Below are 16,744 nucleotides of genomic sequence, written 5' to 3'. Positions count from 1 at the left end.
AAAATCCTAAAATCTTGGAGTGGTATGCAAACCTCTTCAATGGCCTTGGGCACATAACAACCTACCTAAAAAACATGTTTGTTCTAGAAGACTACAAGCCCCATAACTTCAAGACTAGACTTGTCGGAAATGTAGTTTTAATAGCAACAATTAGTGTTGCCTTGAAAATAAAATATAGCCAAAACACATGTCTTTATCGCTGTGTCATAAAGTAAGCACACATTCGCAGTAATACAAATATCTCCAGTTACATTAAAATGCGGTAGGCTATGTGTGTTACCAACGTGTGACACTACAAGTACCACAATGCATCATTCCATTTTCTGCTAGGAAGAAACATGGCTGCCCACTATTCACCGAGGGGATTTCTATTTACGTTTAGTTTGTTATCTGTTTTAAGACAGAAAGGTGAAGAAAGAGCCTGTGTCATGAACTACCTTGTGTAAATACTCCGTTTAATCACCCGTTAGAGTGTCGGTGGGGAGACGCAATTTTTCCGGTCGTTGTGAAACTGAGCGTTCACGTCTGGTTTTCTTTTAATTTTTGCTGAGCTGTCAAGCTGCTCATCGTTTTGGGACTGGGACTGCTTTGTGTTTATTATCGAGCTAAGCAAGCTAAAAAACATACCTGCGAGTCCAACGCATACATTACATCCAGGAGCCTTATAGTCGCTATGTTTAGCCCAGTGAAGTCTTCTTATTTCAGAGTTAGCCCGGCCATTGTCAACAGAGAACTCGGCAAGACCAAGATGAGATAGCAAGAGGGCATATCAGAGTGCTAACTAACCCATGGTTTATTACGAGGTAGAGCCCCAGCATAACACAGAGAACAAGGAATAAATAACTCAAGCAGCATGTTTGGGAATCTTTTCGAGGAAGAGAAGGAGGAAGGCTTCTCTTCGACCTCCTCCGGTGGGAGAGTTGCAAAGGGGGGAGACGAGCCACCTCCACCCCGAGGAAGAAGCACTCTGTGCGGCATCAAGAACCAGGGGGGCACCTGCTACCTCAACTCCCTGCTCCAGACCCTTCTGTTCACCCCAGAGTTCAGAGGTAACATCACATTCCCTTAAGAGCGGGCTGAGATTGGAGTACACCAGAGCAGTAGAAAACTAGGACATCTGTATTATTTTCCACTTACTTATTCATTGTTTATGTATCTTTACAGGGGAGCTGTTCAGTTTGGGAGCAGATGAACTAGGATGTCTGGAAGACAAAGACAAACCAGGGGCCAAAGTAAGTGTTGCAAAGTGTCTGCAGCTGTAACCACATTTGTTATGTCTATGTGTATTAATGATGTTTACCTTCCTTACCTTCAGGTTAGAGTGATCCCACTGGAGCTACAGAGACTGTTTGCCAGTCTGCTGCTGGCGGACCAGCAGAGCGCCTCCACTGCAGACCTTACCGACAGCTTTGGCTGGAACAGCAGCGAGGTCTGTGTCTATTATCTTTATCAGTGGGAAGGAGAGAGGGAGGCTCAGGTTACAATTCTCATTTCAGTGATTGATTTGAACTTCCAGTCATATTACCAGGACATTCATGCTGAGATTCACACACATGGATTTTAAGTTGTGGTCAGGTCAGGCCTGAAACCTTCCATTTTGACATGAGGCTTCCCAGCTGCAGTCATGCAAAAATAAATACAAGAGAAGGGAAAGAAGGAAAAGTAAGAAGTTATTTTCACAGAGTTTTACACAGGACATGCATAACCACCTTTTCCAGGTCAAGAGTGCACCATGAAAACTAGTTTTAATTAACTGATCTGTGGATGGTCACAATTGTCCCACAATGCACTACTCAAAAGGAATTATGCAGGTTATAGAGGGTAGATAAAAGAAGAATGGAAATGCTTTTTCAGTGAAGCTTTTTTTTTTTCAATTGTAAAGTGTATATACTATAAAAAAACAAACATTGAATTAGCCGAAAAGCTATATCCCATATACTTTATCGTTACAAAATAAGGAATACCTTGTTGCGACGTACAAGGTGTTGTCCTTATCCCTGAGCACAACTATGCAAACTATAATATTCAATGTAATGCATACCAACACTTTTATTGGTTGGAACTAGGACAGTGATTGTCTATCCGTCCTCATCTGATCCTTTTATGTTTGCTCCTCTCTCAGGGAACAAATCAGCATGATGTGCAGGAGCTGAACAGGATTTTGTTCTGCGCGTTGGAGCACTCTCTTGTGGGCACCACCGGTAGCACGTTTATCCACCAGCTGTATCATGGGACCATTGTCAACAGTATCGCCTGCAAGGAGTGTGGAAACGTCAGCCAAAGACAGGTGGGTCCATTTGTGCGGGGTTTCTCTGTCTCTTTGACCGGGCTTCTGTCCATTAGATACTGTTGGAAATACTTTGACCAAGTACGAATGAGAAAGAATGATACTTTAGGAGTTCAGTCACACTGCATAAAGCACACACACATGAGTAATTAACTAGTTCTGTATGTGGCTTTTTCAGGAGGACTTCTTGGACCTGACAGTGTGTGTTTGTGGCGTGTCGAGCCTGGAGGAGGCTTTGTTGAACATGTTTGTGGAGGAAGAGATGTTTGAGGGCAATAACCTGTACCGCTGTGGGCAGTGTGACAGGCTGGTCACTGCTGCCAAGGTCAGTGCCAGCGCTCAGACTGTCAGTACAATAACACGTTTTATAACAAAAATCAACCTTAAGAGAAACAAATGGAAACTAATATTTGAACTAAACTTGTAAAGCTTTTTCTTTGCTGTATCTCACATTCCTTTTCTTATGTTGCTATTATTCAGTCTGCCAAGCTGAAGAAGCTCCCTCCTTTTATAACCATGTCTTTGCTGAGGTTCAGCTTTGACTATGCCAAATGTGAGCGATACAAGGAGACGGGACGCTATGTTTTCCCCTTAAACATCAATCTACGGCCATTTTGTGAAGAGGTACCTGACATAATTTAATCATAAGCAATTCACATGCCTCCTTCCAGTGTTCACACACTAAGATATCTTAATAAGTTAACTACTATGTTTTCCTCCCTTACAGACTGATGGAGAGGACTCTGATTACTCCTACGAGCTGTTCTCTGTGATCATCCATAAGGGTGGCTGCTATGGAGGACATTACCATGTTTATATCAGGGACATAGACCAGCTTGGCCAATGGGAGCCGCCGGTGAGAAAAACAGAAGAGCAAACATGGGAGATTGTATTTATAGTTAATTCAATATTATGATGTGTATATATATATATATATATATATAATAAGCATTCATTAGTTGTTCTCGCTTTTTAGAATATGAGTGGCTGAGGATCTATTTCTTGTATTCAATTTGGCTAAGTGCTATTACTCTGATATCTTTGGACGTGCTTTGCTATCAGCAATGTAAAATTGTATAACAATATGCAAGCTTTTGAAAGTAAGCATAGCTAAAAAGCATCACTTCACCTCTGTTTGTTGTGTGTTCAGGAAGAGGAATGCAAAATTAAGACTCAGAAGAAAGTGAAGGACGAGGTCAAGCAAATGTGTGAGCCAAAACTTCAAGAAGACGACCCTTTGTCTGTCATCAGTGCTATTATTACACAGGTATAGTTACCGCAATTGTTAAGAGCTTTCTTTGTTCAGTCATTAATACAGCCATGGTTAGTTAATCATTCGGATGCTGTTCATATCCTGTCCACTAGGAGCCATCAAAGAGTGTCCTGTTGGACCAGCTGGGACAGAAAATCATGGATAAAATCAGTTCATCCTGGAGCAAAAAATTTAGAAAACCCCACGGGCCCATTGGAAAGGTATTTTTTCTTTTCTTTTTTTATGATGCTGTTGTCATTTGCGGATAGTAAAATATATGTAGTTTACCCATCATTATATTTCTCCTCTGGTGTAGTTCCTGCAGTCCCACAATGATGTGTTCATGCTGGTGTCCAATGGTACTCGAGTGGCATTGAAGGCAAACCCTCCTAGCCCTGTGACTGAGACCCCCAGTCCAGCAGAGCAGACCACTGACTCTGGTCCTTCAACTCCTGCAGACCCTGGAGCCGCGGAAGAGCCTGAACCAGACCAGAAGCCAGAGCCCGAACAAAAGGTATCAGAGCAACAGAACAAGAAATCAAGGAAAGGGAAAAAAAGACACCTACTTCATTCTGTCCAAGTGAACATCTTGTGGTTACTTTGATGGCTGATTCTCACGGTGTTTCTCTTGTCTGTCAGCAGGGTAGTCACTGGTTCGACCTTAACGACTCTGTGGTGACCTCCATCAGGGAGTCTGACATAGAGAAGCAGTTCCAGGGCAAAGAGAGCGCATACATGCTGTTCTACAGAAAAACACAGCTGCAAAGGCCCAGTGAAGGTAACGGACACTTTATATTGCATTTGTATTAGAAAAGAGGATCTCAGGAAAAAAAACTGTTAAGTGTGGTAACCATTTATCCAATTAAACAATGTATTGGCTCATCATTTTGATCATTTGTTAGGGATGTAACGATATATTGAATACCGTGATATCACTGTAAATAAAAGTCTCAATACCGTCGTGAGACTGTCAAAATCTACCACGATTTAACAAAAAAAAAATGTAAATGTTTTTTTTAAAATATATATATATTCTTTAAACCTTTATTCAACCAGATGGTCCCATTGAGATCATCAATCTCTTTTTCAAGGGAGACCTGTCCAACATGGCAACAAGTAGGTTACAACATGAACATAAAACAACAGATAACACTTATAATAATAATAATAATAATAATAATAGTAAATGGGATTTATATAGCGCTTTTCTAGACCCAAAGACGCTTTACATTATGAGTCAGGTCGACAAACAAAACAAGAACAAGAACAAAAACACAAACAAAAACAAAAACAAAAACAAAACAAAAACAGAAAAGCAGTCAGGAGGATGTTGGTTCAGAGGGGGGAAGGGCGGGTTTAAGGATAAGCAGAGTTGAAGAGGTGGGTTTTGAGACGGGACTGGAACAGGGAGAGGGAATCAGACTCACGGAGGTCTTGGGGGAGGGAGTTCCAGAGCTTCGGGGCTGCCACAGAGAAGGCTCTGTCCCCGAAGCTCCGGAGTTTGCCCTTGGGGATTGAGAGCAAACCGGCTGAGGTGGATCTGAGGGACCGGGGTGGTTGGTAGAGGATGAGGAGGTCAGTGAGATAGGGGGGGGCCAGATGGTGGAGGGCTTTATAGGTGAGGACCAGGAGTTTGTAGTGAATGCGGTGTGAGACGGGAAGCCAGTGGAGTTCTTTGAGGACCGGGGTGATGTGATGCCATGATTTGGTGTGGGTGAGGAGTCTGGCGGCTGCGTTCTGGACACGCTGGAGTCTGTTGAGGGATGTTGTGCTGATGCCGAAGAGGAGTGAGTTGCAATAGTCAAGGCGGGAGGAGATGAAGGCGTGAATGAGTCGCTCAGCTGCGGGGCGGGTGAGAGAGGGACGGAGTTTGGCGATATTGCGGAGGTGGAAAAATGAGGTTTTTACAACTTGGCGGATGTGGGGGTCGAGGGAGAGGGTGGGGTCGAATATCACGCCAAGGTTGCGTGCCTGGGTGGAGGGGGAAACAGGGGTGCCATCGATGGTGAGTGTCAGGTTGGGGGTTTTGCTGAGGGTGGATTTGGAGCCGATGAGGAGGAGTTCAGTTTTATTGCTGTTGAGTTTGAGGAAGTTGTGTTGCATCCAGGATTTTATTGCAGTCAGACAGGATTCGATGTGTGTGAGAGGGGGGTTGTGGGGGGATTTGGTGCTGAGGTAGATCTGTGTGTCGTCAGCATAGCAGTGAAAGTCCAGGTTGTGATGGCGGAGAATCTGACCAAGGGGGAGGATGTAGATGATGAAGAGGAGGGGGCCGAGTACTGAACCTTGGGGAACACCTTGGGTGACTGAAGCTGTGGTAGAGGAGTGATTGTTGAGGGAGATGAAGTGGGATCTGTCGGAGAGGTAGGACTGGAGCCATCTGAGTGCAGTTCCTTCGATACCAATATCCCGGAGTCGGTTAAGCAGGATGGTGTGGCTCACGGTATCGAAGGCTGCACTCAAGTCAAGGAGGATGAGGATGTTGAGGGAACCGGTGTCAGCAGAGGTGAGGAGGGAATTGAGGACTTTGATGAGTGCCGTTTCTGTGCTGTGGTGAGGATGAAAATCAGACTGAAGGGGTTCAAAAAGGTCATTTTTTTGGAGATGGCGGTGGAGTTGTTTGGAGATGATGCGTTCTATTGTTTTAGAGAGAAAGGGGAGGTTGGAGATGGGGCGGTAATTACTGAGGGAGGAGGGATCCAGACTGGGTTTCTTGAGGATGGGAGTGACAGCAGCAGTTTTGAAGGCAGAGGGAACGGTTCCTTGGGACAGGGAGGAGTTGAAAAGGTTGACAATGTAGGGGCAGAGGACGGGGAGGCAGGACTTCAGAAGAGGGGTGGGTAGAGGGTCAAGCGAGCAGGTTGTGGGTTTGGAGGAGCTGATCAGTTGGAGTATTTCAGGGGGGGTAACCAGAGTGAACTGGGAGAGAATGCCGTGGGGAGGAGGGCTCGGGAGGTCAAGGGAGATGGAGGGAGGAATTGTGGCGGTGGATGTTGGGGGAGATGTTTGTGTGTCAGATGCAGCGGATAGGGAGTGATTTAATGGCAGTGATTTCGTCAGAGAAAAACTGGAGGAATGAACTGCATGTGGAAGTGGAGGAAGAGAGGGTGTCAGCACGGGGTTTGAGGAGCTTGTTGACGGTGGAGAAGAGGGTCCTGGGGTTACGGGAGGGGTCGATGAAGATGGTGGAGAGGTAAGCAGACTTTGCGGCATTGTGGGCGTCTCTGTAGGTAGTGAGATGGAGTTTGTAGGAATCATGGTGAACTGTGAGGGATGATTTCATGGTTATGACATGGTATTTACAGGGCTACATGTACACACCTAGAGACATTGACAAGTACCAACAGTATATTTATATCTCGCCCTGTCAATAAGCCTCACCTTCTTGGCAAAAACTGTATTGTTTTTGAAGTGGTGGAGAGACAATGCACAGTTTGACCCACTGCTGTCACCCATGGCCAAAGCATATCTCTCTGTCCCAGCAACATCAGTACGAAGCAAGAGAGTTTTTTCCACAGCAGGGGATATTGCAAACGCCCAAACATCCCAGCTTCTACCTGGAAATGTGGACATGCTAATATTCCTAAAAGTTAAAAGGAGTGAGTGAGTTAGAGTTGAGTTACTTGAAAAACTAAAGTGAAACTTGATTTATTCTATTGCAGGGTCTGATTATTATATTGTTGACACTTTAAAATACTACTTTCCTACTAAAATGTTGTACAAATCAGATTTATTATTTTATAAAGAAAAAAAAATTAAAGTAAAAGAAAAAAAAAAGAATTCACATTTTTTTCTTTATTTTTTAATATCGCGATAAATATCGTACCGTGGACTTTTTATCGCGATATTATCGTACCGTGAGTTTTTGGTATCGTTACATCCCTATAATTTGTTATGTAATAAGTAAGGCCATTTCTACTAAAATATGTTTTCTACATCCGCAGCTTTGAAAAATCCTGAGTATAAAGTTCCTCTTAACCTCATCAAGATGGCTCAGGAGGAGAACATCAGAGTGCAGAAAATGCGGTACAGAATTAAAACACATTACAACATGACACTTTTAGCTAGTCTAAAATGTGTAATTCAGTGAGCAACACCCAGAAAGAAGAAGAAAGTTATTTGAAAGTGAATTTCTTCCATAAATGATTAATATCAGTCAACATTGTTTCTGTTGCAGCGAGGAGTTTGAAGCTTCTAATAACACCGTGGAGCTGCATCTCCACCTGGCACCCTCTTATAGGCTCGAAAATGGAGCCCTGCAACCAATCGGCAAAGAGCAGAGCGCTAGCACACCTTTGAGTTTCGACCGTAGAAAGACTGTGGGAGATCTCCGATTATCTATATACCAGGTAATTTCATTTCCGTAACACGAGCTGTCTAAAAGAATGAAAGCAATCAGCAGTCGTTTGTGCTTCTGTTTATAAAGATGCAGGAACTCTGGGAAGGGGACATGGCTCTGACTGTGGCCCGGAGTCTCCCTGCAGGTCTACACCTCTACACTACACTTATAGGTGAGTCACTTAAATGCAAAATAGGAAGTTAGAATACAAATAGCAGCCGGACAAAGCATGCGACTACATTCTGGCTGTTGTTTGCAGACGACGGTGTCTCCCTGTACAGTGCTGGCATTGGTACAAACTCTGACCTGTTTGTGTGGAATGGCAGAGAGGTGAGTACATTCTCATTCATCCCAATATGTTTATGATGTAGTGTTACCAGTGGTGGAATGCAAATAAGTACATTTACACAATTACTATGCTGCAACATTAAACTGATTAACGCATACAATATTGTTATACTATTTTATAATATATGTTCTAAAATGGGCCATTCTACATAATGAGACTTCACACTTTCTTTCTTCAACTATGTTTTAAAGCTAATACTTTTGAAATATCACTTAGTATATCATTTGTAATTGTATCATAATATTTCTACTTCACTTCCTTCTCAGGTGTGCGGTGCGGCTGTCCTAACTGGAGCCGAGTGGGAGCCAGTGCTGCTGAATGTGGTCCGTCCCTTTCTGGAAGATTGTGTTCAGGAAAAGCCAGATGAGATGGAGTGTGAGGAGGGGAGGGAAAGTTTTGAAAACGGGGGTCCAGGGCTCAAAAGGGAGGCGAGAGGGTTTGCAGGTGCCGCGACTCTCGGGGAGGTGAGGGAGGCACTGGGGGAGCCTCAGGAGAGTCTGCTGTGCCAGGAGCATAAGGGAGGAAAGAGAGGAGAACAGGTGGCAGGGGAGGGAGGAGGGGCGAGTGGGTGGAGGGTGTTCCCCCCCGGCGCCATGCACCGGACGCTGAAGGAGCTGTCGCTGAAGGACGGCGATGCGCTGCTGGTGCTGGAGCCGCAGTCCTTCGACAGCAGGTACATGCTCCGCAAAGGGTTTACATGTTGTGTTCCTGAGGAGGTTGGTATTTAACTTTTCTGCTCAGTGTGTTCACTCGAAACGGAGACGTGGTCACTGTGACGACGCCTTCCGACTGCCGCTGGCTCCAGGTGGAGTTTCGACCACATGGAGGAGGGGGAGAAGAAGGGGATAAAGAAGAGGAGAGGAGGAAGATTAAGGTTCCAGCTACAGGAAATATGGTCAGTGTTTTTCTGCTGATTGTCCTCTTTATCGCTCAATTGTATTCATTATTTCCAAGGGTCCCAATTTGGTTTTGAATGTCTGTCTTACAGCTGCTGTGTGAGGTGAAACAGAGGGCCATAGAGGAGCTGCAGATAGAGGAACAAACCTCAGGCAAGACGCTCGGTGTCAAACATAGCCCTGATTTCTCCGTTACCCCCGCTATTGTGGAGTATGAGTAGATGCAGAGTCACTCTTAGTATTTGTTTTAAGAATCAAGATTGCGCTTATTTAACAAGCCATCGGTTTGATCTGTTTTTTATTATAGTATAAAGTAAATAAAAAATCATGACTGTCCCCTACTAAATGTAAAACCACAGGCCATTAGACTGGAACATGTCATACTGCCATACTGTTTCAGCTTTTATATTTTATCAATTTCTGATTCAAATAAATGTATGTATCCTCAAAACTGCACCAAAGGATCATCTTCTTATTAATAAAGAAGGTCTAGATAAATTATAAAATATATGATATAAGGGAATATTTCTGTCTTACTCCTAAGTGTCAAAGAATAATTCTTCCTTACTCCTAAGCAGAGGTCGCGTTAACCGAATATATTCCGACTGACGGAATTCTTTTGACAATGACGGAAAAATCTGAAAGCAGTCCGTCATTTTGACGGATTAGAACAAACTCAGAACAGCGCCAAAGTTTCCCCGCAGCAGGGCTCCGGTGTTATCCCCTTATGTCGTTTCCAGACCTAACTATGCCGTACTACAAATCATTGAAATGTCTGGGAGTTTATGCTTTGCGCTGTGGCGCGCTCCCGCGAGGTGCAGTGGGCATGCACAACACGGCATAACACCAGCGCTAATATTTCTCTCCCCCCCCCCCCCCCCCGTTGACAGTTCACGAGCGTGCTCTTCCGCCCCGCCCCCCCCCGCCAGTTGTGTACAGACCGACGGGTAATAATGGATTTTGAGGGAAATTTTACGATCCGGTCCGTCAAAAATGACGGGCAGCGATAAAGTCTAGCGCAACCTCTGCTCCTAAGATATTTAACCTTATTCTGCCTGTTGACGTTTACGACCAAACCCCGGCTCTGTTATCTCTCTTAAGGAATGGGAGGCTCCAGCTATCTTGATAAACCAGTTCAACTCTCTGTCACAAAATGGTTTACGGCTGTGAGAACGCTGGCTTTCTAAGCTCCACAGATGTTTACGCCTCCCCCAATATGCTCATTAACTCTCTGTAACTAGTTAAAAGGTCTATCGAGAGATAGGCTGGGCAGAATTGACATGACAACCCACCCTTGCAGCCAGAACCTTTTGCTGCTGTGACTTGTGATATGAATTCTCCGGCCGTTGACTTGTAATAAACTACCAGTGTTTGACATCGAAGCTCCAACTCTCCTCGTGTCTCTCTGAGTCCTGACTCTCCATTGCTGCAGAAGTTTCCCTTACATATAATGTGCCTATAAATAATCGCTAAAACTGGTTCAGGACCTTCATTTGTGTCTCAGCTAAATTTAAGTATTTTTTTGTGTATTTGTGTTTTACGTTTGCAGTGTTATGTAAGAACTATTACTTAAATCAGCTGTTTCTGTCTCACTGACCAGGTGCACAGCACTGCCTGAGACAGGTGGACTGCACAGGGAAACTCCTTCCTCCAGGTACTGTCTCATGTTCACCTGTGGGTGATTTAAATGGGGCTGGAAATCCCCCTCATTTTACCAAAATATTAAGATTCCTTTACAGTGCCCCCTCATAAAATGTTGAAAAGGTACTCCCCCTCCTTGTAATGTTTCTTCTCATCTTTGTTTGAAGTGTTATAACACATTTACTAAGTGTGCTTGTGTTGTCTGACTGCTTGTGCCCGACAGTGTGTGAGGAGCTGAGTGTTCGGGATGCAGGAGTGCGCCTCATGACCACACTCACTCTCTGTCCGGGAAATGCCCCCAAGGCTTCACAGGTGTGTGTTTTTATTTGAAAGCTTCAGTAAATCCTTTGTACCTGCAGCTGCACAGGTGTTACATTACCTTAAAGTGATTAAACCTTTACTATCCTACATTTAAAAACAAATGGAAAAGTTATGAGCGTTTAAAATGCTTGATTGATGTTGATGTTGTAAGTCTGTAAGATTTCCTTTTTGCTCTGCAGCTTTTCTTGCACTTCTCTGTGGGCACAGCGCCCTCTGCTGGCTTTGAGAAGGACATCATTGTGGAGAAATCATGTACTGTAAAAGAGGTGAGGAAACTTATTTCATGAAACATTTATTATGTGCTTATGTTACCTTTTTTTTGTATAATTTTTTATATCATTACCTTTTTTATTGTTTGCAGTGTCTAAAGGCAATGCTGGATGATGTTGGACTTGATGGTAACATTTTTTTTTTTACTGTTGCAGTTAACTTGCATGAACTGTACCTTATAACAAATAATCTGTGTTTTTGTAGGACTGTAATCAAACTGATATTTTACTGTAGTATTTGGAAATCATTTAAATGTGTGTTTACAGGCACCTGTTGGCACTTAAGAAGGCTCGATTGGTGTGAGGAAGTTGGAGAGCCAATCATGGATGAGGTGAGCGGCTGACTGTAATGATTATAATTTATTTTAGATAAATATATGTTAATATGTTATAACTCCCAAATACACTCGCATGACACCAAGACAATAAATATTGTTTCAAATAGTTTGACCTACTTCTATTTGAAATTAATTTATGTACTATATTGTCTAATTTAAAAAGAAAAAAAAAAACCTTTTTTTCTCAGGATGCTCCCCTGTCAGAGCTGAAGATAAACAATGGAGAGACTTTAATCGTCACTGAAGGACAACTTCCTCCAAAGGTACTTTAACGTTTAGATTTTGGGTTAAGATTCATTATAAAGTCTAACTTTACGTCTCTCTTAAGCTTTTGTTTTTTTGTTTTTCTGTCAGGGTTTTCTCAAGTTATCCGTGTGGCTGTATCTGGATCCCAGAAACAACTCGTCAGATTTCACAGGTTTCAATCACACTGACAACGGCCACACTGAGGAGCAAATGCTGGAGCTTTTGACCGCAGGAGAAACGCACAGTCCCTCACCCCCCCTCTGTACCGGCAACACGGCAGAGCTAAGAAGTGCAGGACAGGTGGAGATATCAGACGAAGCCACGCTGGAGGATCTCAAGACTCAGGTAGTGTATTGAGCTTTAAACCAAAAACAGGAATTAATAGTCGTTTTGAGGCAACTTTAAAACTTCCAAAAACTATTCCTCTTAGATTTCTGGAGTTTTCTGTCATCATTACTTGATTCTGAGAGCTGCCCTTTTCCAGTCACACTAGTTCATTATGAGACCATGACATAAATACTCGTATTTCCATTGCTGGATGTGAGGCACTATTAAGGCCAACTCAAACAACATGCATGTAAAGGAAGCTGCATCGCTTATCTGTTTTTGAAAAGACTTAAAAATCAGGCCATGCAAAGTGTTTTTGATGCTATTTACTAATGACGTATTATCTATCTACTTGTGTATTAGGTGTTGACGCTGCCTGCCCTTCAGGATGTGTGTGTGCCAATCACTGCTTTCATGCGTGTGTGGCAGCTTGAGTGTCAGAGGCTGGCACGTATCCTCAGAGGACAGCAGCTTACACTAAAGTATGAACAAACGTTTTTTCCTATATAATATATTGGCCACTGCTTTCTGCTTGTTATCAAAACTGAAGATGTTTTATTTTCTCCTGATCAGGAAATTGAAGCTGACCAGTGGTATGGACCTTTGTGTGCAACCGCTATTACAAGAAGAAGATCTTGGGTAAAGTTTGACTGTCATAATTCTTCTACGTCATAAATAATGTTATGTTGAATCCCTCGATGATATTAGAAACTCTTCTTATTGTGCATTTCCGTTATTTAAGTCTTAATTATTTGACCTTCTGTTCCTAAGTCCTAAGGATGTGATGCTGAATGTTAAAATGGGAGTACCAGGGGAGAGGTGTTTCTACCCCACAGAGGAGCTGGTTTGGGATGCAGCCCGAGACTCGTCTCCTCGCTCTCTGCGCACCTGTCTGGCTGCTCACTACGGCCTCTCCCCTGACTCTCTGCTGCTGGCCAAACACCAGCCGGACAAACACACCTGGGAGGAAATGTCCACCTGGGTAAGATTAGGAGAGAGTCACTTCTAGAGAAGGACCGTGTTTAAGAGTTTTTTAGGGAACCCATATGTGTACTTGCAACAGGGTGTCCACGGGGTCTTAAAAAGTATTACAAGTTGATAAATCAATTAAGCGAAAATTAAGGCTATTAAAAAGTATTAGACGGCATTTTCCAAGGTATTACATTTTGTAGCTTGTTTCGAATAAGTATATAAATTGTCCAAAGAGGTTGTATTCTGCATTCTGCCTGAATGTAATCATTGCGTAGGTGTGTAGTGTGATTCTGTGTAGTTTATTTATGGCATCCGTTGGATCTGACGTCATCTGAACAGGACATCTGCTTGATAGCGCGCGAGGGTCCGTTTACGCTGGTTGTTAAACAACATCGTTATGGGGAAATGCAAGTTTGCGTCCAAATGGTTCGAAGATAAGGAGGAAGGACAATCAATACTGTATATAGTCAATGTGAGGTAAAGTGTGTCGCCAAGGTAACCGGTTAAAACTCAAAGTGGCGATGAGGTCTTAAAAGGTATTACATCTGACTTCAGGATTCCTGCATATACCCTGTGCAAGCTTTGCGCAACAATAAAATGTGTAGAGGAAATTGTATTGTTAAGAGTTTGGGAAGAACATTAGGTAGGAATGTTGACTGCATGTAATGTAGCCAAAAGTGGGTGTGTCATCATTTTATCAGGAACTTGTGGGATTTGTATTTCCAAAGCAAAGAAAGTATCCCTACACCTCAGTATTCTTGTATATATTGATCATTCATTGTAACATTATTAGTGAATAATTTTCAGTATGTACTTTCAGAACCAGCAGGCTTCCAAAAAGAAAAAGAAGAGAAAGGCGGAGTCACTACTGGGAGCGCCATTTCACCTCAAAGATGGAGACACAGTAGGCATCAAGGTAATAACAAAACCCTGTTTGTTTTCTAAAAACGAATCTGTTCTGGTTTTATTTGTCTGAGAAAAACTGAAATAATTGTTGATATTTTTCCCAGAATCTTTTGATTGACAACAACAGGAACTTCCTTACCCTGGAGGATGAGCGGGGCCAGCAGAGGCTCAGGGAGCAGGCCGAGCAGCGCAGGAAAGGGTGGGACGCTTTACTTCAACACATGCAGCTGCAGGAAAAATGCTTGTGACTTTTACGAACCGTGGGGATTATGGCTTTCTGGATGTTATTGCTAGACTATAGAGAACAGAGAAAACTCATCTTGTGTCTACAGTCTTTAGGACTGTTGCTGTACCACAACTTTGTAAATGAGTTGTAGTTAAGCCTTATGTTCTGTGCTTTTTATCCACAATCCTTTGGTAATGGTTTTTACCTTTGCTTATTTTCAGAGGGCCGGCTGCAGACTCAGACGGTGTTGGAACACACAAAAAGGCTGGACCTAACAAATCCAGGAAACCAGAAGTAGCGCTGTCAATCAACGTTGGGGTATTCAGATAGCATCACGCTCCCGTGGGTGCATGGACACATCTGAACTAGTTATTAACCGCATGCATGCACACACACACACACACACACACACACACACACACACACACACACACACACACACACACACACACACACACACACACACACACACACACACACACACACACACACACACACACACACACACACACACACACACACACACACACACACACACACACACACACACACACACACACACAGGGATGGCATGATGTGATTAGGACAATCCACTTGACGCCAATCTTGTGCCATTCCTGTTTTTTATTTTACTGTATTTCACCAGAAAGATTATAAAACCAACTGACAAAACTCTTTATTTTTTTAAGGAAGAGAAGGCCTTTCTTTTTCACTATTTGCAAATCTGTTTTCTAACATTTGATTGTAATCTGCATTATTTCAATGCACAATTACTGGATTTATTTGTAGATGCCCTATGTTTGTCTTTCTTCCTCTCTATAACTTTTAATCTGTTCCCTTATACTTAAAGTATGAGCTCATGCTACTTCAAATTAGATTTTGCTTTTACAGTACAGGGTGGTGGTTATACTGAAGTTTCGGTCTTATATACTGTTTGTTTACTTGTATACATACTGCAATCAGGGTAATAACATACAAGCTAGTGGCTTTAAAGAAAAATCTACCATCATTCAGTTTTGTTGTTGCTGAAAAAGTGTTTAAAAGTGATGCTTATGTTTGTGATAAACAAACTGCACCAAGAACAAAATCATTTATCTGGATAATGGGGTTGATAAGGAGAAGGGAGATAGGCCTTAATGTGGAGAAGCCTGGGTGCTGCTCTGTCCTCCCTACCTCACTCTCTGCCTCTCCTGCTCTACCCCTGCTGCCATGTCTGCTTTCATCTCCAAGTTCTCACTGTACAACACATTTACATTTCTGTAATCTAAAACACCTGTAAACGGTTACAAAGTATTTCAGTGATGGATGGTGTGATCATTTGGCTCTACATTTAGCACTTAAGGTGTGACATGACATATCAACTGTTTGAGTGAAGCTTTTTGCCATATTCTTTAATCGGTTAAATTACTTTATTAGTTGTATTGGATATTATCCACACTGTTTAGAGCTGAAAAACCAGTAGAGTGTCTTTAGTTTCACTTTAATCTATGATTTTACATTCATAGGAATAACTCTGGAGCCAAAAAATCATTGTTTAATGTAACCATCTATGACCTTGTGAATTTGCTGCTCACCGCTGCTTCAAAATCAAACTGCAAAACGTTCAAATGATTTCTGCCCCTACCCTCCTTGATTAAGTAAAGCTCCCTGAGTTGCTCTTTTATTGTGAAACATCTAATGTTAATTTGCATGAACTTTATGTGAACTTCAGGGAAGTAAAATAAAAACATTATTTTAAATAATATTTCTGAAATAGTGACAAAATAATGTGATATTTGGGAAGAAATCTGATTTTGTTTTATAAAACTTTTTATGCTTGTTGCAGGTTGTTTCATGTATACATCTGGCCTTAATTAGTGCCAAGAAGTACTTTTTTTGGACAAATGTACTCAGCAATAGTGTTATTGATTACATTTGGGTGTTATTGAGAAGGACTTCTCTACTGTATCATGGCAGTGGACATCTGTTTGTATCCGTCTCAGACTAGGTCTGCGGAAAATATTTTATCAACAATAAAGATATGCAGTAGTAAAACAAATTGCGACTTTTTTAATGATTTTTTTTCAACATACTACTATACTATGACATTTTTTGTCAAAGGGATAATTTAATGACGGTCCCTATATAAAACCCTGTGGTTAAAGGCGAAACGAGCTAACCGTCTTCTGACTTTCGACAGTCTGTGAAACTGAGTAAATAATACTTAGATAAACGTGAAAAGGTTTTTATTTTGTTCCTTTTGTCGGACATTTGATATATATTCTATATTTTTACATTTATCATGTAGACTTCTATACTCTTTTTACATCGTTTTCAGAGAACACATTACGATTTCACATTAATCAGTCATGTTTCAATTATATTAACGGCACATT

At 42.3% G+C, this 16,744-nt stretch overlaps 1 protein-coding gene across 2 annotated transcripts; it reads left to right on the top strand.

The window, feature by feature from the left end:
- Positions 1-334: 334 nt before the first annotated feature.
- usp40 (ubiquitin specific peptidase 40) lies at positions 335-16,407 on the top strand. 2 transcript variants are annotated; one of them, XM_079694133.1, is made up of 31 exons: positions 335-1,049; positions 1,165-1,232; positions 1,316-1,429; positions 2,123-2,287; positions 2,466-2,612; positions 2,768-2,911; positions 3,015-3,143; positions 3,438-3,554; positions 3,653-3,760; positions 3,856-4,053; positions 4,182-4,317; positions 7,484-7,565; positions 7,717-7,888; positions 7,966-8,050; positions 8,138-8,208; positions 8,494-8,900; positions 8,969-9,122; positions 9,216-9,276; positions 10,724-10,777; positions 10,988-11,076; positions 11,265-11,351; positions 11,447-11,483; positions 11,622-11,686; positions 11,881-11,955; positions 12,047-12,283; positions 12,629-12,747; positions 12,839-12,904; positions 13,037-13,247; positions 14,058-14,153; positions 14,248-14,342; positions 14,591-16,407. In XM_079694133.1, the coding sequence occupies exons 1-31, from the start codon at positions 854-856 to the stop codon at positions 14,697-14,699; spliced, it is 3,894 nt and encodes a 1,297-aa protein (XP_079550259.1). In that variant the 5' UTR covers positions 335-853; the 3' UTR covers positions 14,700-16,407. The 2 variants fall into 2 exon arrangements, with proteins under 2 accessions (XP_079550259.1, XP_079550258.1); XM_079694132.1 differs by having other exon boundaries at positions 4,179-4,317.
- Positions 16,408-16,744: the final 337 nt, after the last annotated feature.

This window comes from Notothenia rossii (genome assembly GCF_949606895.1).
Source record: "Notothenia rossii genome assembly, chromosome: 7".
Taxonomy (NCBI): Eukaryota; Metazoa; Chordata; class Actinopteri; order Perciformes; family Nototheniidae; genus Notothenia; species Notothenia rossii.
Note: the sequence above shows the minus strand (reverse complement) of the source record. Positions and strands in the feature narration are given on the sequence as shown.

Coding starts and splice junctions, on each gene's coding strand:
- usp40 (XM_079694132.1), top strand. CDS start 854: ATGTTTGGGAATCTTTTCGAGGAAGAGAAGGAGGAAGGCTTCTCTTCG. Junction 2,288..2,465: donor GAAACGTCAGCCAAAGACAG/GTGGGTCCATTT, acceptor TGGCTTTTTCAG/GAGGACTTCTTGGACCTGAC. Junction 8,901..8,968: donor CCGCAGTCCTTCGACAGCAG/GTACATGCTCCG, acceptor TTTTCTGCTCAG/TGTGTTCACTCGAAACGGAG.